The sequence below is a fragment of the Ursus arctos genome, unplaced genomic scaffold, assembly GCF_023065955.2.
Source record: "Ursus arctos isolate Adak ecotype North America unplaced genomic scaffold, UrsArc2.0 scaffold_17, whole genome shotgun sequence".
Taxonomy (NCBI): domain Eukaryota; kingdom Metazoa; phylum Chordata; class Mammalia; order Carnivora; family Ursidae; genus Ursus; species Ursus arctos.
Window position 1 is genome coordinate 23,897,489 of NW_026622841.1, and position 24,478 is coordinate 23,921,966.

The 24,478-nt window shown below is 50.6% G+C and overlaps 1 protein-coding gene across 1 annotated transcript; it reads right to left on the reverse strand.

Moving 5' to 3' along the window:
- Positions 1–1,483: 1,483 nt before the first annotated feature.
- On the reverse strand, positions 1,484–22,587 carry LIPG (lipase G, endothelial type). The gene is made up of 10 exons (XM_057313281.1): positions 22,228–22,587; positions 19,194–19,375; positions 17,380–17,559; positions 16,178–16,289; positions 11,109–11,330; positions 9,387–9,629; positions 8,521–8,641; positions 7,600–7,818; positions 5,550–5,654; positions 1,484–3,543 (listed from the first exon to the last, which is right to left on the reverse strand). The coding sequence occupies exons 1-10, from the start codon at positions 22,322–22,324 to the stop codon at positions 3,510–3,512; spliced, it is 1,515 nt and encodes a 504-aa protein (XP_057169264.1). The 5' UTR covers positions 22,325–22,587; the 3' UTR covers positions 1,484–3,509.
- Positions 22,588–24,478: the final 1,891 nt, after the last annotated feature.

The window sequence follows — 24,478 nt, forward strand, 5'->3', positions numbered from 1 at the left end:
TTTAGGAGAGACCGTCCCCAATTTGTAGATAACCGCACAGTTACAAAAGACAGCTTTGACACTTCTCTCCACTTCTCCATGGCAACCCAGGCCACCATGGAAACCACAGGGGAGAAGGGGGAGGGAAAAAACAAATACTGGTGCTCCCAGGATCAGGACTGAAGGAATGGGATCAACTGCGAAAACTGGCAGTATTGGGGGGACTTCACTAGAGGAAAGATTCCCAAGCAGGACTAGCCTGTTTGTAAGGTGGCTACCCTGACCCATTATCTAACTTTCTTTTGATTTGCTCCGCTCCCTCAAGGCAAATCAAAGATTAATTTGGCTTAACAAGCATCTTATCTTGATGATGGGAAGGCCTACTAGCCATTGATTCGTGAGCACGACTGATTTGAAAGCTTCCAACTTTCCATCCCTTGTGGAAGTCAGCTACACCGAATAAACAAGAGCTTGGGTTGAGGGAGTAGAAACTCAAATTCGGAAAATGGAACGTTTGAGGAGTATGGGAGGGGAAATGCTTGGAGCAACGTGAGAATGGGCCATAGGAAAGGAGGCACCAGGGGAACAAAGTGGGCAGGAAAGGAATGTGGACCTGATGACCAGCCACGGAGGGACAGCTAAGTCCCATGATGGACCCATGATGGTCCACCGCTGTGTGGAAATTTCTTCAGCCGTGGATAAAATTATCATTAAGCTTTATTGCTGCAAGAGAAATACCTCTGATATTACGTAGAGTGAAGAAAGCAAGAGGCATAAGAAAGAGATGTCAGAATTTGACAAACAGTAACTTTGTCTAGTTCGGCATTTTCACGGGACATGGATTTCTCCTCCTCCTCACGGTCAGGAAGGGACCTAATGGGGGACACTCTGAACTGTGGGGATGAGGGAAACATCCTGTGGGTGGCACAGCACAAACTTAGAGCCTGGACCCCTCTCAGCGTTATGGAGCAGCCCTCAGTACCAGCTGAGATTTGAGCACAATGGAGAATTCAGCTTCTGCCTGGCTCGAGTCACTGTCATCTGGGTCCCAAGCAACCAAACCTATGTCCTCCCCAAGTGTCACCAATATTCGGCCACCTGCTCTTTTTCCTAACACACACTTCAGGCACGTCCGCGATTTGATTAATTTTCCATCTTGGGACGCCTGGGTGGCTCAGTCGATTAAGCGTCTACCTTCAGCTCAGGTCATGATCCTGGGGTCCTTGGATCAAGTCCCACATTGGGCTCTGCTCACTGGGGAGTCTGCTTCTCCTCTCTTTCTGCCCCTCACCCTGCTTGTGTGCTCTCTCCCTAATCTTTAAAAAAATAATAAATAAATTTCCATCTTGTTCTTTAGTGAAAGGAGCTATTGTCTACGTCCTACCTATAATTACTATCAAATAGAGAATACAGCTGATATGAAAGTAACTTTTTGTCAAACCTTAGGCTTGGGCAGCCGTAATTCTTTCAGATATTAAGAACTGAGATGCCAGACCACAAAGCATTGTATAGACTTTTATTATTTTACTATTAAAAATTTTCAATCTCAAAACTGGTTAATTTTAAAATAAAAACTAACCACATATTTGTTTTTATACATTATATACACTTGAGAAATAAATAGTGTTCTAAGTGTTGAAAAAAAGCATCATTATATACAAATAAGGCTTCAAGCCAAATGTATAAATACAAGATGCACTGAGGAATCGATTCCTAAGGCTTCCATCCCTAAAAATAGAAGTCAGAAGAAATCGGGACCCACAGTCAATAACATAGGCTCCACTTTGGCTAGAAACCACTCCCAGAAGCAACAGACGAAGCGTACAGTGTAAGAAAATACCTTGAATTAAGACTTGACTGGTTCCGTCTTCGGAAGTTTAGCATTGAACATACAACTTTGGCACCACACAGATTAAAACTACGTCCTTTAAAAACCTAAGTACAACGAAAATCACTCTTCTCCCCCAACCTGACATCTCATCTCCTTCCAAATAAATCTCATCCATAAAAAGCCCAGCCTCCGAGAACAGCTGCTTTCCTGGTTATATATTAATAAAAAGGGTTTATGGATTAATGGATGGCTCTGAAAAACAATTTCCTGTTTGTCACATCTGGGCCATACTGCTGGGAAAGGCGATGGACCTCTTGATGAAGTTGCAGAAATGAGCACACTATGGACTTGCCTCCAGGAAATCTGGGTCATCCGCTGACTCCACCACCGACTTGGTATATAATCCCAGGCATGTGGCCAAACCTTATGAAGCCTCAAGTAGAGGCTTGAGCTGCCCTGCCCGCCTCCCGTTGTGAGTCTCTAGTTAGGTTAGGCACGTGAAAATCCTCAGAAAAGTATAAAACGGTATCCCAGATATCACATACAGTCATTCATATCCAGATTGAGAATTGGAGGCTTTTCTGAGCTCAACACAGAGAAGGCACGGGTAGGAGAGTAAGGTATTCGGAGGAGGAAGAAGCGCTCCGTTAAGTCTTAGTGCCAGCGCTGTTGGACAGGTGCTGGTTTCTGGTGAGCGGATGTGTAGAACAGATATGTAAGGCCTGCTATCTTCCTAAGCAGAAGAGGTTCCGCTCTGAAACAATCACATTCGCGATTGGCCGCCCTTCTGTCCCCAGCAAGTATGGCACTTCACTTGCTCCCAGGCAAGTGATCACACATGTCACTCTTCCAGAACCGGCGGAAACCCCTGAACGCCTAGGATCCCCAATTCTCACCCCCTGTATCTGGCCCCCTCCCCCCCCACACCCCGCCGTGTCCCTCGTGCCCCTCGTCACGTGTATATCCATGGATCACCAAGACTGGAAGGGAGTCTAGAAATCCCAACTCCCTTAGGTTCCAGTTCTGGAAAGGTTCACGAATGTGTCTACTGCCATGTGCTAATTAGGGCTAAGTGCTTAATAAACATTTGACCAACAAAAAATAGGCAACGGAAAATGATGCGTGCTTTAGAGAGTGCGCTGGGGAGCAGGACGGAATGTCTGAAATGGAACCAGTATGGATCGGTGCAGCCCACGGAACCCCAACAGTGAGGGCCTCGCCACCACCCCAGCTCTTCACTCCCCTCTCTCTGGGTGAATGAGGTCACGGGTCTGCCATCCTGATGCGAGTAAGTTCCCAGCAGAACGACCTCTCCCCGCCTCACAGGTCAGGTCAGGCCAGGCAGCTCACAGCCTTCCACGCACTTCCACAAGTGTTCCTTACCAGGTAAAGCCCAGGCTCATCCAGTCACTTAGAAAGCAGCCAGCTGTGCACAAGCAGCCCCGGGCCTTCGACCCTTTGCACACAGGGCTGGAGTTAGAGCTATTCTAGAGTGGCAGGAATGGCAGGAATAGCAGTGCGTGGTCCGCTCTGGCGAGAAGTCCCAACCATCATAGGAGGTAAGGTGCCGGGCCCAGCAGAGACTCTTTCCGGTGCTTGAGGGTCCAGACCAAGAGGTGTCCTTCCATCAGGTGGGTCCTTAGCAGTAACTCTCCTCCATGTCCCTGGAAGGCGGGGGTGGGCAGGCCTTGCTAGCCCCTCACAGAAGGTCCACAGCTCGGCTGTAGGGAACCCTGCAAGACAGGCGCTCAGTCACTCGCTTGGCGAACACGCCAGCCGGCACTGAGCGTGTGCTCGGTTTACCGCGACCAGGCTTTCTTACACACCTATGACACTCTTTTACTTGCTTCTCGTTCAGAACAAGAGGAGAAGGTCCTGAGTGCCTCTTCCTCCCCCTCTCCCAACAAGCCATGGATTCACTTTGAGAAACCCAACACTGGGGTGGTCTCTGGGTTCCTAGCTACTTACACCTCAGTGCTGGCTTGCACAGATTTACCACAATACTCATCCGCCACACACACACGCACACACACACACATGCAGGGAGAACTATCTATGAGTCCTCTTTGCCTTGACCTAGAAACACAAGAGAGACTGTAGGATGGCAGGAAGGGGACAAGACAGAATCCAGAGATCCTGATTCGAGTCTCAGCTATGCTGTCGTGCAACTGAACCTCCCAGAACCTCAGTCTTTTTATCAGTGAATAGGTGACCAGTATCCACATCAGGGGAGAGAATACTGAAGGCTTAACATATGTCTAGGGACGTCACAACCTCCTAGTGTTGATGTCTTACTCGGGCTTCTATTGCTTTCTGTTCCTTTGAGGGTAGAGGAACGGATGACTTGTTTTCTCAAAGAGGCCCTAGGAGGTGAGTTACAGCATTCTTAACTGTTGTGAAGTTCTGGAGCGGAAAAGAAGACTAAAATGGCTAATCATAAGATATGTTATCGTAAGAATAATGATAAGAATAGTGCCCCTCCCTGGGCGTGTCCAATCCACATGGCTGTTCTGAGGATCCACGAAATTAATATTTGGGGAAACATTTGGAAAGGTATACATTTGAATACAAACATAAAGAATTAAAATTATTATTAGAGCAGACTATGCTATGCGCCCGCTCTAGACTGAGCTGCTCCGTTAGACGGGCAGTTTTCAGAATCCTGTGTGTCCCGTGATCACCAAGCTTGTCATCGGGCTGGTGAGCCTGAACAGGAGAGAGCTGCGGGGACGCAGACCGGCCCCCGGGCTGGCAGACGGTTAATCACAGGGGACCCCAGCATAGGTGCAGCTGCTTGATAATTGATACCCAGATCAAGGTGAGGTGATTTATCTGAGCAAGCGAAACCTCCATGCTCAAGAAAGAGTACAGGCTTCAGAAGAAAGCAACATCCTGCAAAGGTTCGCCCTGCCATTGCCAGCTGGGAGACCTAGAAAGAATGACCCAACTTCCTTGAGCCTCAGGTCCCACAACAGCACGCAGGGTTATCACCACCAGCATCATGGGGTTGATGACAAAAGTAAATGAGATCGTAGAGGGAAGGCACGGAACACAGGTGGGCACGCGCCGCGTGCTCGGTGTATGGTGGTCGAATTATTACCCAGCACTTGGGCTGGGGAAGTGGTGGGGGCCAGTGGGGGGCCCGTCTCCATCGTCTTCAGCTGGCACTTAGGCTCAGAGGCTCTGTGATGAATTCCCCCTTTGGATGCACCCACTGCCTCACACCATGAGACCGGCCTTCCTCAATTCTGAAATAATGGGACTCCCGCATGGGGCAATGGGACACTGAAGCAAGATGGGGAGAAACGCCCGCTAGTATCCCCTTATACCAACCAGGGCTCCAGGAACCCTACACATGGGGACTATGTCTTACACTTCTCCTTTACCTCCCACCTGACTCCCCACTCCAAACTGGTGCCCGGAAGGAAACCAGGAGCTCTGGATCCTTCCTACAGCCCTGGTCACCATGAAGAGGTTCATTCTAAGATGGCCTGATTCCCGCGGGGCCATGGGCCATGAACATCTTCCGGGGCAGGCAGACCAAGAGGCAGAAGGACACAACCACCCTCCGACATCCTGCATACTCCACGGATTCCAGCTCCTTCCAATAGGTCGGCTTCATAAGAGAAGGGATTTGTATCGGTTTTGCTGACTGCTGGGTCCCACGTGCCCAGACCCATGTCCAGCACACGCTGGGGCACCTGTCAGCTTACATTGCATGTGAGAAAGTCCCAGTTACCTGGTTTCGTTTTTCATTCCCCAGCCATCTCGACACTTGTGGAACCAGAGCTCTTGGCCAGGGGAGATGCTGGTGTTCTCAAAGTCTTGCACACAAAAAGTTAATCTAGGAGGGAAAAGAAACCACCAATGTAGCCCAAACTCTATACACATCGCTCTGCCTCAGCCAGATGGTGCTTTCTGGATCCAAAGTGGACCAAGTGAGGAGAAAAGGGTGTTTTCATCATGCCACACCCTGACCCAAGCCTTCGAAACTTCCCATTGCTGCTGCAAGTGTCCTAAACGTGTCTCACTCGGACATCTGCCATGATTTGGTTCATGCAGATTTTCATCACTCCCCTTCCACCTTCTTCTGTCTGTCCATCCAAAAGTCTGCCTGCCTTTCAAGGCATAGCCTCTCTGACTCCCAAGCCCTTGACCTTAATAGAAAAGCATCTTGTTATATAAATGTTGTTTTTGCTATTGTTGTTACCTTGTATGGCATGGAGTTAATAATGAATGTCTTATTTTAACATTATACATGCCTCGAATCGCTCATGGATTCCCATACCTGTGGTGAACGGCACACTCCTCAAATGGAGGAATTCACGGTACCTCCAGCAGGGTACTTGTAAATACCCACCGATCAGCAGAATTGGAATTCAGCTGCGAGTCAAAATCAAAGATTCAGAAAATGCTCAGCCAAGAGCATGGGAAGAAATCAGTACTCGAATAAGCATTTCGACTATAACTTACAGCCAAACCATGTGGGCCTCGCTGGTGTAGTTAACATGACACCATGGCCAAAAGATGTATATGGGACACCTGACCCTGATGTATGGGACTGGCGGACTGAAAGGACAAAGGCCACATTCAGAACAGGTTTAAGAACCTTTAGCGGGAAGCCCAAACAGCCCATAAACATATAAGAAGGGGACCCACCTCATGGAGATCAGGAAATTAAAACACATTAACACAACACATTAACACAATTCACACCCAATGGTGAGAGTGTCCCACCAAGTGGAGGTGGGAGGAGGGAGAGGGGAACTCTTACTCTTAGATTGTCCATTTGTCTAAACACCTTGGAAGGAGATTTAATAATATCTAGTCACGTTGGAGAACGCATTTACTGTAACCCCGCGACAGGGGAAGGGTACAAAGGGGCTTTAGCTCTCCCAGTTGCCAGAATCACTCAGACAAGGGACTCAGGCCTCCCCCCACCTCGGCCACGCTGTGCCACAGGCGATGGATGGAAACCGGACACATGAAGAACTGTGATGGAGGAAAAAAAAAAATGGACAAGGTGCAGAGAGGGTGGAGGCTGCTTCCTATCACCCCAAAGCTGGCAGTGACCTCCCAGCAGCCCACAGAAAGACGTGGCCAAGGAAACCCTCCTGTCTTGACAATGGTCTCACCGGCTTCCCTGACTTCTGCTTAGAAGTCGGCTCAGAGAGTCCAGGAACGGTTTTAGGGGCTGACACATATAGGTCTGGAGCTCTCATGCTAGGCTGAAGGTTAAAAACCACGGGGGAACTGCCAGCTGGCATGGCGTAGAGGATTCTCTGTTACTTGACGTCAGGGCCCCACCCCATAATCTTGACTCACGGCCTCCAAAGGAAGGGGATAGTGCGAAAATCAGGTGCTGGGGAAACCGGGGCCTCAGGCAGGCCTCATCTGTGGGGGCTCCCTAGGCTTGCTACTCGAGTTTTCTCTGGACAGGGGCAAACAAAGACATTGGTCGCACGGACCCCATAGCAAAGAGATCAGCAAGGCAGTGCTCCTAAGGAGCCCGTCCAGGAGAAGTCCTCCTTCCTCTGCGCCAACACAGGGTCCAACAAACACAACCGAGGCTGGACTCCAGCCCCCACTTTGCCCACCCCCTCAGCTGAGGGCCTGGAATCAGGACACAAGCTCCACAATGGTTGACAGAGGTCCCGATGTAGAATTCACTTTTCCTTGCAAGGTCTGTGGCGTTGCCCACGTGCTCTGGGCATGGCAAGCCTTGCAGCAAAGGAGAGGACGCGGCAGACGCAGACGCTCTCTGCTCACTGTTGACACGAGGCCCTTACCTCCGCTGAGTTTCCCCAGACTTGACCCGGATTCGCCTGATACTCAGCTCCCGCTCGGTGCTGCGGGGCTCAGACAGGTAGCTGCGAAGCGCCTTCCACAGGTTGTACCAGGACTGAGCTGTCCCCTCCCAGGTGAGTTTGATCTTCAAGAGGTCTCCCAGGTCCTCCTCGGTGTAGACCAGGAAGGTGTTGGTGGCATTCAGCCCGATCTGCTCCACTCTACAAGGGGACACAGGAGCAGGCGTCACTGACCTGCCACTGGAAAACTGCCCCACTGTGTGGGGTGACACAGTGGCAGCACCTGCCCCGCAGTGACTGTGGAGAAACGGGCCCACAGACACCGGTCTCCCTCTGAACTCCCAGCCCCCTCCTGCCTGTCCCCCTCATTTGACACTTGGGGGGCCTGTCCCACCCCATTTGTGTGCGAGAGTATGTGCAGACACACCAGGTCCCCCTGACTAGACCCTGAGCCCTAGGAAGCAAGTACTTGGAGGACATTACTTTGCAATGCCAACATGACTTGGCATGGCACTTTGTACCTTGCGTGCGTTCAACAAATATACACCAATGACTGTGTGCCCTTCCCACATGACAATTAGAAATGGTGCAGGAATGGCATTTACGTTCCAAATTTCCTACAGCCTCAGGTGTCAGGCGTTGCCTGAAATGAAACAGCAGTTTCTGTCCAGCTGATCAGAGCTTCTCATGCTGCTGATTCATCCAGGAGCATCCCTCCCAGAAAGGGTCTGAGTCAAGGGCTTGGGGAAGAGTGTGGACCACAGTTGTTTCTGGAGCACCCAGCCCTTCCCGCCGGCCCTCGGGCCACGCTCCCCTGCTCTTGTTCATAGATTCCCACGCTCACCCATTCTTAGACCAACTTGTTCTTGGCCCTGAACCCATCAAAGGGAGCTCGGGACTTACATTTCCAAAGGCAGAAGCTGGGAGTCTGCGCTGGTACCATAAAGGGTAACATAAAAGTTGGGCTCGATTTCTCCCAACGCCTTGTAGCTGAAGATATGGATTTTCATCTGATAATGGTAAACTGCAGAGACAGCAGAACAAAGGCATTAGTGAGGTTTGCTGGCCATCTCGGGACACCCCGCCTCTAACTGAGTCACCCAGCATGCTGAGTTTTTAGGGGCTGATGTCCCTTTGGTTCAGCCCAGCCTCCAGCCTCCTCTAGCTTCCAGCCTCCCTCTGCTCTTCTGCAGGCCAATGGCATAAGGGATCACAGCAGTATCGAACGAGCCCCAAACTTGGGGTTCAGGGAATTTGGGATGGGGGAGTTCCAGCCTAGCAACTCTCTAGCTGTGTGACCTTGAATGAAGGACCAAGGTATGAACTCTTTGAACCCCAGCTTCCTCATCTGCAAAATAACACCCACAAACTCCTATGGTCTTAGAGCATATTGTGAAAAGGCAAGACATGATTTTGATTCACTGTTGGACCTATCTCCAATTTGTTGTGACACTCAAATGAGAAAAACATGAAATAGATTTGCAAAAGGCAAATGCAAAGAAATGGAAAATTTCTATCTTAATGCAAATTTAAGATATTGATATCGCGATCAGGGAGTGATGATGGGCATCACGGAAGAAGTCCCCACCACTTCTTTTTAATGATTAACTTTCCCAGGGCATGCATGGCGTCATTTGATCTGCAGTGATTTGATTTCATGGGGCCGGTCCCATCTCCGGGCCGGGATGTGCACTTTCTACAACATGGTACTGAGAAGAAGGGAAAAGATGAAGGGCCTTCCTCGGGGCACTGTGGGGACTGAGGTTCACCTCGGAAAGGCATGCCTGCCCGGGTTTTGAGATACATTTTGCTGTTCCTCTTGCTCCTTGTTTTCTTGGCGTTGTACCCAATGCTATTACACCGGTTCTTCCGGCAACTGAGACAGATCCCCTTCTTGAAGCGATTTGAGTCCGTGCACTGGAACGCAAAACTCGGCTTGTCCTGATTCACCAGGGAGTCGACAAAGAGGTGGACAGCCCTCTCATGCTCGCATTTCACCACCTCCGTGATTGCTGGCGGACGGAGAGACAGGGAACAATGCAGGATGAGCCTCTCATCAAATACGGATTATGACCCCAAGGCCCATAGATGTGAAGTCATTGGCTCAGAGTCACACGATCAGTTGGTTACAAAGTTAGGAGTATAATTTGGATTTTCTGGCCCACAGCACATCATAATCTCTTATAACCAGAAGCTAAAGCCAATTGTTCAGTAAATCCTAGGACCTTAAGAAAAATTTGACAAAGCCATCCCATCCCTTCCTCAGTAACACCACGGGCCTTAAGGAATGCCGTCATCTGATGGGGGTCCTGGCCTCGACCTCCAAGCCTTGCAGGGGCTACTTGGATGTTATGACATTGGGAGAGGGCTACAGTCTTAAGACCGAAGGAGAGAGAGGGGACATCTGAAGGGCAGAGATCAGAGTGCAGAGAGTCAACAGGGGCCAAGGTGTAGCAAGACTGCCAGGACCGGAGGCAGCAAGAGAGGGAGTGGGAAACCCGGAAAGAGATTGGTCACTGAGGCCACACATCAGTTTCAGCGGCAAATTCAGTTCAACCCCAGTCTGCTGAGAACAGACTCAGGCATTCAGAAGGTAAATCATAAGTAATGGAGACATCAACTTGGTTTTCCTTCTTTAAAATGTCACAAAAAATCAAATTTTAGTGCATCCATTCTGTAGAAGATTGTACAGCCTTTAAAAAGAATAAGGTAGGGGTGCCTGGGTGGCTCAGTCAGTTAAGAGTCTGCCTTCGGCTCAGGGTCCTGGGATCGAGCCCCACATCCGGCTCCCTGCTCCGTGAGGACCCTGCTTCTCCCTCTCCCTCTGCTCCCCCTGCTTGTGCACTCTCGCGCTCTCTCTCTCTCAGATAAATAAATAAAATCTTTTTAAAAAAGAATAAGTTAAGTAAATCTATGTGCTCTGATGTTTAAGGATATTCACTATATATATATATTTATAATTATATATATATTACATATATATTTATAAATGTATATATTATATATATAATGACTGAAAAAGGAAAGTTACAGAACAATTTGATTTCAAAAAATATAATCTCTCTCTCTCGCACACGCGCGCACACACACACATTTGCAAAGAAAAAAAGAACAGAAGGATTCATACAAAATTGTTCCTATCAGCTGCCTCTGAAGATTGAAAGAGGAGTGGGAGAAAGGGGTCTACTTTTTGCTCTATGCGATTTTGCATTGCTTGATTTTTTTTCCCAACAAATATATATTCCTCTTCTTATAAAAAGAAATTAATCAATAATAACTGGGACCTCAAAGCATGAGGACGCCAAGCAGAGACCCATAGACGGCTGTTAACAAGCCTATAAAAGGACAAATTGTACACGGGGTTGGCGGCCCCCGTTGGGGCGGGGGCATAATGAAATGAACATCGTTGGGAGCACAACCAGCTCGGGCTGATTTAGGAGATGTGATAACCGAGTCAAACCTCTCCACGAAGCAGAAAATAAGGCACTCACTTCCATATGCGATTGACCCCAAGACGTCGTTGAGTCCACAGCCCGGCTGGAAGTCACCCCCGTTGGGGTAGATGTCGATGTGGCCCACGGGCATCTGAATCCCGATGCTCAAGCCGAAGGAACGTGTGTAGGTGTGGAGGACATCCACGAAGTCCGCATCGTCAGGGGACAGCCTCCTGTGGATGTCCACCCCTTCGAACAAGGGCCCGGCGGGATCCAGACCTACAGCAGAAGGGGGAGCCAAGGCCAACTGTGTCAGGTGTGCCACATCCACGAGTCCTGACTTCAAAGTAAATCCACGTGTGCCCATGAAGGCATCCGCGGAGCCAAGCCCCGTAAATCTGGAACCGTGTGATGCCCACACTTGGGGACCCTGCACTTTCTTCTCGACAGACTCAGAGATCTGGCTGCCAGGTTCACAATGACATGCAGCTCCCAGGAGCCCCAGACTGTCAGAAATGGAGCAGTTCTAGAAAGAACGCAGGCTGGCCGAACTAAGCCATTTGTCCCATTTATTCTGCCACTGAAAGCCGTCCACAGCCTTAATTTAGCAGGCCTTTAATGCAATAACCAAGCTACCTGCCTCTTTTGGAGGGAAGACTCAGTTTACCCAAACTGAGCTATTTGTATATGGACTTACTCTTCCCCTTCCTTTAGTGATGAATCAAGCCCAAGGGTGGAATGGTGAGATCAGGGGTAGGGGCCACACCAGACACACTGAGGAGCCATATCCCAGGCCTCCTGAATTCCTGTATTTTGCAGCTAGAAGGAGAACTCTTTTTGCCTGCAAGCTTCCGGCACTGAACAGGCAAGCAGCCATGTAGAGAGAACTGGTTCTCACATTTGAAACAGCACAAATATCACTGGGAGCTTGTTGAAAATTCAAATGCTACTATGTAGCTATAAAAAAAAAAAAAACTCTGGAAGGAGGGGCGCCTGGGTGGCTCAGTCGGTTAAGCGTCTGCCTTCAGCTCAGGTCATGACCCCAGGGTTCTGGGATCGAGCCCCACATGGGGCTCCCCACTGAGCAGAGAGCCTGCTTCTCCCTTTCCCTCTCCCTCTGCCTGCCGCTCCGCCTGCTTGTGCTCTCTCTCTCTCTAATAAATAAATAAAATCTTTAAAAAAAAAAAAAAGACTCTGGAAGGACACACAAGCCACTGGCTACGTAGTAGCAACAAGAGAAGACTTTTATTATGGAACCACATGAATGTAAACCATTCAAAAAAAGAGTTTGCAAAGCATGAGATGCAGTTTCCCCAAACCTCTCGGGATTCTGATGGCTCCGTCTGGTGTGGAGCCCGGAAATGTGTATTTATGCCCCAGGTGATCCTAAAAGGAGGTGGTCTATGAACTACATAGGAAAAACTCCTCCCCCCGTCAGTATCATCAACACCATTGAACCCGAACATCTTAATCCATCCAGTTCACGTGAGATAGTAAGAGATTAAGTGCTTGTCGGTGCGAACACTAGCCGCTATTACCAAGCTCAAGTAATTCTGGGAGCCGAACTCATGCCAGCCTGGAAGGCTCTCTGCCCTACAGACACAGGGAGAGGGCCTGGAGAAAGTTGAGAATACTGTGCACTGTTTAGTCTAGAACAGTGGTTCTCAGCTGGGAGTGATTTTGCTCCTAAGGGGACGTTTGGCAATGGCTAGAGACATTTTTCATTGTCACAGTTGTGGGGAGAGGGAGAGAAGCTGCTAGCAGCTCGTGGGAGGAGGCCGGGGGGGGGGAGCAGATAAACACCCAGTAAGGCTCAGGTCAGCGCCCACAACAAAGCATTAGCTGACCCAAAATGTGAACAGTGCCGAGGCCTGGAAACACCGCATCAGAGAGGAGTGAAGACTAAGAACAGAGTCATAAAAGGAGGAGATGGGTAAACAGAACCCATCAGATCCCAGCGCAAGCACACTGTGAGGCTTGAATCACTGGGGTGATTTCAGACAAAACCATAGGCAGAGCTATTGTCTGGAGCGGACAGTAAATTTAGGAAACTCGTCACTCAGGAGTACTGTAGAGGCTGAAAATAAACAGGTTCCAGAAGCTTCGAGAAATGCCCGTATGACCAAGGCAGTAAGGAAGCCCGGCCTGTCTGGTGGCTCACCCGTAGGCCAGGGCCCCAGAGGAGGAAGGATGGCACAAAAGCAGTGACCCCCCAAGCACGGCCCACGATGACTCGGTTCAGAGGCTTCCAAGGGCTACAGTACCAACACAGGCAGCCTCCCCCTGCCTCTTGCTATGTTTTCTGGAAGAAAGAGAGAGAGAGAGAGAGAGAGAGAAGACCATCCTGCTTTGCAACCAATACAAGAGAGGGGCTCTTTGCTTGATGCGAACAAAAGTCTCCACCAGACGGTCACTGCCATGGAAACCAAGCTGAGCTGGAGGAATGCGGGCGGCTGACTGGGCTTCTGGAGAACACAGCTGGGAAGGGAGGGGGGGGGCAGGCTGAGCATCACCTACCCAGACTCACCCAGCCTGACACAACGCCAGCGCTCAAAGACGCTGGGGAAAAGTTGCACAACTTGCTTTTTTTAACTAGGAATAGAAGGGAGAGCTTGTCCTCGCCAAAAAAAGAACAGGTGGAGAACCGCCCCTTCTTCCATTCGGTCAGAGCCTTTCCAAAGATGTTCTGTCCAGCAAACGGAACACATACGCGCACGCACACGCATGCACACCCGGAAAACCTCCGCACTCAGGCCTGGAGGGCGGGCCCTGCTGCATTTCAATCGCTATTTTATCTGCACTGACAAAGGAGAGGTGGGATGGCGCAGGTGGCTAGGTACGGGCTCGGCAAGCCGACAGCCTGGGTTTGAATCCTGGCCCTGCTACTTAGAATGTAAGATGTTGTTCCCATTATTTAAGCACCGAGTCCTAGTTCCCCCATCTGTAAAATGAAGCTGAAAGGCCCCTGTGGTCCCATTGCGATGGGTCTTAGAGATAGCATAAAGTCCTTGTCACGTCTTAGATACTTGACATTAGGAAGAATCTGGCCCAGTGTCTGTACAGAGTGGACACTTAATTCATAGTTCTTGAATGAATGAATGAATCTACTTGCTTATTTGTAACTAACTAGACACAAGTTCAATTAGAAATCTATGACCTCTTCCCTAGTATCACACAGAATTCTCTCAAAAGCCTAATCTCTCCACAGCTCTAATCCAAGCAAGACCACGATTCAGGTGTCCCCCCCGCCCCCGTTGTTGAATGCACAATGGCATCACGAGCTGCAGTCTGGTTCTTCTACTAGTTGGGACCCCCTGGTTCTCAGGCCCATGGGAAGTCTACCAACGGAGAGGGGAGGAGAGAACACACACCTCCCCCATCAGACACGCACAACAGCATGCATCAGGTGAGCCACATACCCTCTGAGAGGCTGCTTGGCAACGGGACAGAGGGTCCTCCTTCCCACCGTGCTCACCAGGCCCCTGCCCACAGAGACAGGCTGGAGGAAAGGGGCGTGCTTCGGACAGGCAGACGGCACCAAGCACTGATTAGCATTCGGCCAGCAGAGCCCGCATCTCAGCAGCTGCCACCCAGGCAGGGGGAAAGAACTGGAAAACTCTTCCCTAGCCCCATCTCATTTCAGATTCAGGAAAGGGGGACGGGAGGATCTGCAGCTTGTCCTTGCAAGCCAAGGACCCTCATGGGGGCGGGGGAGGGGGGCTGGGGACATGATACTCGTATGCGCTGCAGTTTGAACAAGGCTGGTCTGGCTCTGAAACATCATGCCTGTCACTGGGGGCCGGGGATGCTGCTAGACAATGGAACGCAGAGTGCCTTACAGTGGACCAGCTTTGCACCAGCAATGGGTTAATGAGCAGTCACGTGACCACACAATCGCATCCACCTGGATGCTTAGGCCCCACAGTCTTGGTAAACAAAAATGAGGCTCTCTATGCTAAATCAAATAACTGGGCCTAAAGGTGTGTGTGTGTGTGTGTGTGTGTGTGTGTGTGTGTATGTGTGTGTGAGACTGAAGCCCAGAGATGACTGGAGGTGGGCCAATAAAATTTCACAAATATATGTGTTTTTAAACCTACCCCACTAGCTTGGTGCTAAAACCTGAAAATCTACCTTTACTAAATCGTTTGTTAGCTAAGGACTCCCTTCTTCCTGCTTTAAAATAAAAACCCTGCCAGGAAAGAAACTGATCAAATCTTTCTTTTTAGGTGACCAGTTGGGCCCTTGGTATCTTGGAGGCGAGAGGGAAGCTGGGAGTGAAGACGAATCAAAGAATTCTGGAAGGAAGATAAAAGTTTAGGGCAACAAATTTGCCATTAATTTCAGCCTAGAGGAAGCACAAAAATGGGAAAGAAAATCACACTTTTCAAATCACTGAATGATTTAAGCCAAACACACATCAGAAGGTCACCAAGTCGGAAAATGCAATTTTTTCCTTGACGACCTGGGTACCAACATCGGAACAGTCTCTTTAATGACAAAGTTGAAGCATCCATTCTAAACAGATAATTACCACTAATAAACATGCCAGCAAAACGTGCCTTTTCCGTTGGGAAAAGGTTGTAGGTGGATGAAACAGAAATAAGGCAGAATTCAAACTAGAATCCACTCGTTCCGTTCCCTGGAGGCCCCGAGCATCACTGGCAGACGACAGCGTGAACCCCAAAGGTTCACAGGTCAGGATCCACCGCAGTTCTGCACGTTAGTTATTAGCTGTTCGCTCCTGGATGTTTCCTCGCCTGTCAGACTAGACCGGTGGTTTTCAAACTGTGTTCCCTGGTGCTCTGGGACCCTGAGATTTCTCTGGGGAAGGGGAAGGCCTCATAGCAAAGTGAACACTACCCACCATCTTTCCAGCTTCGACCAGATCATCCCTTCTGTTTCCTCTATCCGGGTCCCTCACAAGGTCAACTTGAAAGAAGGACTCTGTGGCTAAAAAGAACCCTGGAAAGCTCTGGGTTAGATATCCTCCGGGTCCCTTCCAAAGCTAACGCTCTACGGCTCCCCCGTGCAGCCTCTGCGGGAGCACTGCGGTTCAGAAACGCCAGCTTGGCAGAGGGGCTGAAGGAGCCTGGGGGTCAGCCCGCAGCGCAGGAAGCAGATCCTACCTGTGATTCTGCCCACCGTGCCCTTCACGAAGTTGCCGGCGTACCCAGCCACGTGAGCTCCGAGGCTGTAACCGATCAAGTGGACATTCCCAAGAGAAAAATCGTCCTTTTCCTGCGGGAAGTCACAAAAGTGTGTGAGTGAAGTGTGTGATCCTGAGCCCACAGGGTCACCAACAATTCGACAATTCTATGGCCATAAGGAAGAGCCAGGGGAACCGGGGACAGAGGCTTGCCAGGGCGTCACCCGCATTGCTGGCAGCCAGGGAAGGGGAGGGCAAAAGGACTTTACGGCACGTTAAATGCCTAGTGCTGAGGGCAGGGTGGAAGTTATGACCAGAAGCTACATCCCTGACCCTTTGGCTACATTTCCATTCCCTCGGGCACTAGGAGAGGTGGGGGTGCCCACGCGGAGGACAAAGCCACTGGACCCACTGGGGAGTAAGCACCAGCCACAGCCCGCAGCAGCCTACTCTCTCCCCACTTCTTCGGCTGCAGGAGCTGCTGGCCTACTCACCACAAGCCCAGAGAGAGGGCGCTTTGCTGGCAGGGTGAAGAGGTGGGGCCTGGACCCCACAGCTCAGAAACCGAGCCCTACAAAACAACCCAGGCAGAGAACTGGGGTACTGCTCGAGAACCCTGACCGGACTGCTGCCAGGATTTATCAGATTCCATGGGCAAAAGGAAGGTCAGACTGGAATTGCCCAGATCATGGGGTCACTCTGCCAGTACACCCCTGCCTCCGGGTAAGTCTGCTGATCTCAGGCAAATCATTAACCTATAGAGAGTAAACGTAAGGCCTTGAGATCTGTTTTCCACACTTAATATTTTAAGCGTGGCATTCGACTGCATTTGTTGGGACCAACCCTCTCTTCCTCTTCAGAGGAAAAGAGCAGACTTCGGTAAGTTTTCGCGATTTCAAGCTGGTCCTGGCTCCTGACTATTCCCAACCTGGGGGCATCAGCAAGTAATGACCCATCAGGCAAACTTTCTCCTGGCAAAGAATCCAACAGGCAAGATCCAGAGAAATCTCAATAACTAGAACGCTTTCCAAAGTTCCAGCTTTCAAGCATTTCAAGCAATACTTAATTCAGTAAAAATTTGAATCCCGAAGACATTTTTAGACTCCTGGAGTGTTAACACAGTCTGAGCTGTATTTACTTAAGATGGTTCTGGTTCAAGGTCTTGTTCTTAAAAGCGGTTACCTGCAGCCAATCGAGCATCCTTGCAACACTGTGTCCCACCACCCTGGTGTTATTGACCGCGTCCGTGTAAAGCTTGTGGGCCAGGGGAAGCCAGTCAACCACGACAACGTTGGCTTCTTTCTCTCGCATCTGCAGGGCTGACACCAGCTTGTAAAGCCAACTTTCAAACATGCCGCTCATCTGCAAAGAAAACAGGACATTTAAGAAAAAAAATTCTTCTTATGGGTTTCGTAAGTCCTAAGAATATGGAATTCAGTTCCATGACCCTCACTCCAGCCAGTTCCAGAACTTTCCCAATGGCTGCTCAGGCACCAAACATTTGCACATGAGCAGGGCTGGCCATAGGCAGGATTGCTATGTGAGTGTTTGTCTTCCATTGCTCTTTATATCTTGCTTTTCCTATCAAAATTTCCATAGCTGGTGTCTGAGGCTTCCACCCACTGTCCAGTAGGGCCACCATGAGGTAAGTGTTGGTGGCCATTCTGGCCTGGGGTTAGCCTGAGTCCCTGTCAGACAAGCACATGGCCCCAAAGGTTGCCCTGGAGAATTAGCTTCTCTATGGGAGATGCAAGGAGATGGTATCTCCTAGGCAAATGTAGAGTTAACAGATGACCCCTTCCCACAACCCAACTCTGCCATCCGTCTTGATTCCAGAGTAGGGACGATCTCTCCCTGGAATCCCAAATTAGAACTCAGAACACATTTCCCACAGAAACAAAGTTATAAATAGTGCCTAGGTCCAGTTGTAAACCTATCTACACGTACATTATTAGATAAATAGATTTTCTGTGCCTAGCCTGGGAACCCAAATGCCATTTACAATCTTGCTTCTATGGGAAACTGCTGTTCCAAGTTCCAAACAGATTACAAAAGAACTTTCTGGAATACAACCCATTTGTAAGTTGCAGGCAGTTTGTATTTGCATTTTGACAGGGGGGCTTAAAAAGGTTCAATTGCATGATTCTAATTGTAGGCTGTGGGATAAGGATAGAGAGCCAAGCCCCTAACCATCTCTCCAGGCATATTAGATAGATAGGCACCTACCTCCCCAACACACCCCCAGGCCTGACCCCAGCAGTTGGTGATAGACCTAAAGACCCAGAAAGCATGTAACGGATATGAATTTCTCATCATTAAAAGGAGGAATGTCCCCTCCCAATTAGCCCAGGCAGAAACCTGCTCACTTAATAGTGTCATTTTCCTACAGACCATCATTATATGAATGAATAAACCCCTCGCTGGTCAAAAGCTTCTAAAGCCGAGCGTTAAAGCCCTTTTTTGTTGAAGTTTGTCATGGGCCTTTCAATGTGAATTGCTCAGCTAGGGCACATAAAGAGCCCCAATGCCTTTAACCGGAGCCATCTCTATGCAAACAGGAGGGCACCATGCCAACGGCGGCCAGCAATCCAGGCCAGCTGGCTCTTCATAGACTCTCAGAGCCAGTCAAGTTGCTGAAGTTCAGCTCAGCTCTTAGGGAGGGACGGCCCCCGCGAGGCAGTGGTTGACCAATGTAATTAAGTGTAATTAGAGGGCCCCTTAAGAGCCAGTGGAGCTGGGCCGCTGCCTTCAGGAGAGCCCCGTTCTGAAGCCCGCTGTGTGCCAGTATTAAATACCACCCTGCTGGAGTCCACATTGCCCCTCAGCGAAGTGCCCATTACATTCTTCACAGCTGTCTGCAACACAAGCAGCCACAAGAAAAGAGGGGGAGAGCGAGAGAGAGCAGAATCGGGAAGCACCAGTCTTCTTTTTAATTGACCAAAACAAAGGAAACCAAATCTTGTGTCGAGCGGCAGCGCTCCCTCCCCGGGGCTCACCGTCCATCCATGAATGATGAAAAAGGTTTTGGCCGTCACGTTGAAACCACAGTCTTCCAAGGGCTGGTTGTGGCCGACGGAGAGGTAGCATCCTTCGTGGTCTGAGTCCCCAGAGGTGCGGAGGCTGAATCTCACGGGAGGTTTGGCAGCAACCTGTACATTCCTGGGTTTGTGGTGCTCATCTGGGGGAAAAGGAACAGTGCATGGGTGCCTCTAGCGGACTCGGACAGTGAGAGACCTGGGGTCTAGTTCTAGTTTAATCTTGAGCACATTACTTAATTCTCTGGGTTTCAGTTTTTATACCTGCCGAATGTTTTCTCCTCACTTCCCAGGAGAGTTGCACAGATATGATAAAGAGACATCTCCTCCATATTTAAGAATATTCGTTAGTCATGAGTATTCATTACTGACTCTGAAATAAACAGGTGTCTCTTGCTCTCCTTTCCTCCTCCCTATCAAATGAGTTCTCCTTCCCTCAAGTGACTACTTGGTCCTTGATTCTCTTTCCTGAAATGCTTGGGACCAGCGGAGATGCAGAATTCAGAATGTTTCAGATTTTAGAAAGGCATATGGCGCATAAGCCATGTGGTACGTGACATCCCCAGTGCCGTCCAGGACATTCCCCAGTCGTCAAACACACGAATATTCCTGCAGGGAAACACAGAACTACTCACCACTCAAGGAAAAAGTAACGATTATAGATAGCCTCATGTCAATTCTGGTCAGTTTTTGCTGCCAAATGAGCCCAGGGCAGGTAAGGCCGAGTCTTGCCAAATTACCAAACAAATGTTCCAATTTCTAAAGATTCTGGATTTTGGAATTAGAGATAAGAAGCTATCATACAGTGGGCTTCCCCTAGCATTCCCAGCTGGATTCCAGCACTTACTCCGAAGACTTCCCGCATCCTCAGGATTCCTTGCCGTACCAGACATGAGCCAGACGTTCTTCTAGTTTGTTAAATAAATGGCTGAAGCCATGGGGCAAATTCATAAAAGCAGCAAAACTGCTCCTTTCCGCTCCACTGCTCACACACAGCACCCAGCTCCCAAAACACTGCGGATGTCACTGAGGACCCTACAGCCTCTTAACTCGAAGCACTTCACCACCACGCAATTAGGGACAGTCATAAACGAACCCCATCCAGCTTTCTTCCAGCCATCCAGGAAACTATCCCTTGATGACAGGCTTGGAAATTAGCAAATCGAAGTCTCCTATCACCCAGAGAAGCAAGGGAAAAAATACCAAATGACCACTCCAGGAGTTTTCATTTATCCCAGAGCTAAGAAGCAAATGGAATCATGGAAGGAGAGACCAAGATGGTAGAGAAGGTGACAGTGGGGAGGAAAAGAATACACCAGATGTAAAAGGATAGGGTTCCAGAAAATGCAACTAAATATACAGGAGCAGACCTCGGGTTAACTGTCATTAAAGTAATGAATAAAAGCCCCAACCAGCAGAAATTTGAACTATGGACAAAAATGGTCTGCCTCCCCAGTTCCCACCCAGGTAGTCATTCACAGAGACCAGATGGGGAATTGTAGGACAAAAGGACAAAAGGCTTCTGGCTTCCTGGGACAGATTTGTGGATGAACCCACATATCGACATAAAACATTCCCCTGAGTATCTGGCCTTCTCCGACTCCAGAGTTCTCCAGCTTCATTCCTACTACTTTTAGCCCGGGTCACTTCAACCTCTGGGACTTTATCATTGTTCTTCACCCATGTTGCCCTTACGGCTCATTCTCTTATGTCCTTCAGTTCCTCAGTCTGTGGTCAAACTTCACAGTGAGGGAAGACTGACCACAGATTAAAACTACGCCACCTTCTCCCACCGGCACCCCGTTCCTTCCTCTGCTTTACTTTTCTCCCCCTGAGCATCGTTTATATATTTTAATGAGTTTACTGTCTGTCTTCCCACTACTGGATATAAGCTCCACGAGGCAGGGGTCTTCATCTGTTTTGCTCACTGTTGTATCCCCTCCTCCTGGAACAGTGCCTAGCACTAAGCAGGCACACAATAAATCCTTTCTCGGCTGACAGGATGGCCCACAAATACTCAGAATCGTGGAATATAGAATTTGGAAGGAACGTAAGCGTTTTACAGGAGAGAAGCTAGAGATGTGACCTACCCCAGGTCACAGTCCCAGTTAGCGCTAAACATGTTAGGTAAAGCAAGGCTTTCCCATTCATTCAAATTAACCTGCCCACGTGTACATAAACCGACATGAACCAACATCATGTCCATGATGGCTCAACCTCAGCAGAATAGTAGAAGACGAGATAATGGGGTGGGGTTTGGGGATCTCCCCTCTCCCCTGCTTAACTGATTGACTTGGCACACCCGATGGGTGATCCTACCCTCATTCCACCAGGACAGGCTTTCTGTAATGGAAGAGACTGCCATACAGAACTCCGAAGGAAGAAAAGCCAGCATCTAGGAGGAGGAAGGTGAAGAGAGGTGGGTAGGAAGAGGAAGAGCCCTGATTGGAAGGGTGTAGGGGGTTGGAGGCTGGCCACCTGGGGGAATAAGCCCAGCAGCTTTCGCCCCTTACTCACCAAATGCTCCCCGCAAGCACTAACCAAACCGGAGCCAGCTGCGCTGCCCCCTTAACTTTCCAAACACCTACACCCAGATCAGAAGGAGGGGCGCCAGGCGATTTAGCTCTAACAGCCTTCTTGCCTCGCAAAGGACAAGGTTGAAGAGCAGCGGCAGCCGAATCTGCTGGTTGGACGGCACTGATCCAGAGAACCTTATCACGGAAGGGGTGGGGCGAGGGGGTGAGCTCACGGGCCAGTGCACCCGCCGGCCCGCGGCTTCTCCGATGCCTCGCTGGGGATGTCCTCTTCAGAAGCGCCAAGGAGCAAGTGAACTGCAAAGCTCATTAGGAGGAGCAACTGGGCAGTGAGAAAGACAAGAGGATTTCGCAGGCACCAGGAGAGGCTGGAAAGGGGTCGGCAAGCCAGAGAGGGGACGTGGCACAGAGAAGTTGGGGGGGTTGGATGGGGGGGGGTAATAAGAATAAGTGCACGTTACCTTGCAGCCGTCCCTCCGGACCAGGGGGCGTGGAGCTTCCCGCCGCAAAGCAACAATAGACGCTCCAGAGGCAGAGCAGAGGGACGGAGTTTCGCATCCTTCCCCGCCACACCCCCTTCCCCGAAACAGGGCTGAAAAAGAGAACACCTCTCGGGGTTTCTAGCAGCCCGCGTGGGTAAGACCCAAAGTGGGCAGCCCTCTCTCGACCAGAGAGCGGTGGCCTTAGCCAGCTGCAGGTGAAGGTGGGAGTGAAAACTTGGCTTATCTGAGCCGCGGGGAGTGGCGGGGAGTATGAAGGGGCTTGAACTGGATCTGCCCTCACCCGTGCCGCCCGCCCGGGAAGCCAGGACTTGCCGCTGTCACTCCTCGAACTCCCGGCGAGGTAGTTTTTTAAAGTATGGGAGTCATCTGACCCATCGCCAGATGGTGATTTGCATAATTTATTCCCGTCCCCGGACTCTGATTGGTCACACCTTCGCTGACGCAGGAACCGAGACTCCCCAAAGTTTGAATGAAAGCGCCTCACACCCACCGCGTGGAAGCTCCGCACCGGCAGCCTCGCTTCCAACCCCGCCCGCTTGGCTGGCAGCCGAGCTCCCGCCACCCCACTTCCTCCTAGTGCCGGCTCTCGGACCCCAGACTCTCCGCTCGCCCCCGCCGCCCCACGGGGGACACTGCCCCGAAACGCTGCGCCCGCTGGGAACGCGATCCCCGGAGAAGGCAGGTTATCCTTTCCCAAGTGCAAAGCCAGCCCTGCGCACGAAATGAGCTTTCCGCGCAGCCAAGAGTCAGGGTGGAGGAGAGTCACTAGGTCACCCTTTGGGTCCTTCTCTTCTCGAGCTCCCCGCACCCCCAGCGAGGCCCGAGCGCGACAGGTGCGTACAGAGTGATCTGACAATAATCGGGCAGAGCTGAGGCGCTGTGGGCTGTGGCCTGGGCTTTTCAGGATCGCACGGACCCTTTTCAGCGGCACTGTTCCGCCACTAGCAGCAGAACTTCGGGAAAGCCACCCAGCTTCTCTAAGGTCGTTCGGTCGTCCGCAGTACTCCGGTGGTAACAGTTTCCGCAGCTTAGGGATGTTGGGGAAATTAAGAGAGATCTTGTCTTGGAGGTGGAGTGCTAGAGGGATACCAGGCGGCACTCCCCAAAGGCACAGTGAGCCAAACTTAAGAGGTCTCAGACGCGTGACCAGCGCCAAGTCTCGGCCGACGCGCGCAACTACCTGTTGAGTGGAATTAAGCAGCAGCTTCTTCCTTTCCTTGGTCATTTTTTCCTTCCTGTCCTTCCCTTTCTTGATCCGCGTCCTCCCTCTCCCTCCGGGACTGGCTCCGGCTCCCCGGCTCCCCGGCTCGCCGGAGGGACCCCGGGACTGAGAACGTAGAGCGCCGGAGACCTTGGCGGTGAGTCCGCTTCTGGCGCCCGGGAGCCAGAGCTGAACGTTGGGGCACCCGCGGGGCGGCCGAAGGGACAACCGGGGGGCGGCTGCGCCAGAACAGCCCTTGGGGGTAGGAAGGGCAGAAGGCGCCGCGACAGGGCTGCGCTCCGCGGTCCCTTCGCGTTCCAGCCAGCCGGAGCTGGCTCTAAGACTGCACCTTTGAACCTCGAGTAACCCCACCTTCGCAGGGAGCCGGTCCCACTCTTGCCTGGGGAGGAAAATGCCCCGACAGCCTCGCGCCCCTCTCTTCCTGATGTCGGGGTCCCAGCAGGGGAGATCGGTGTGGGGAAACCAGTCCGGAGAAGCAGGTCCTGTTCCGGCCTATCCTCGTTACTTCTGTTACTCCTGCTGCCAACGGAGCACGCTTTGTCCCTCCCGTGTGCTATAATACATTAACAAGAGGCAGGCTGGCTTTACTATTTAGTCTTAAACCCCGTGCACTTTATGGGATGGTAAATGGCACCCCAGATATGTTCCTTCCCCTCCGCTCCAGCTCTCCTCCATTGGTAAACAAAGCAGAGTAAGTCGGGTATTACCTGCCTTTTGCAGATAGGAAAGCGAAGTCATGGGGACAGGCTGTAGGTTTGAAGGACGTTTTGACAACCAGGTCTCTCTCCTCTGCTGTTTAATCTGGCCGGCTGGCTTCTAAATATGTGCTCTTGGAAACCATGTCCCCCATCTTCCATGCCTCAGCGGCAAAAATCCCCTTTTCTGTCCTGAGTCGCTCAAAGCCATAGTCCCTTAGGACCTTAACTGGACAGTGTGGAGCATGTGTCGTGGGGGTCGTTGCCACATATGAGATTCCCTAGGGGAACC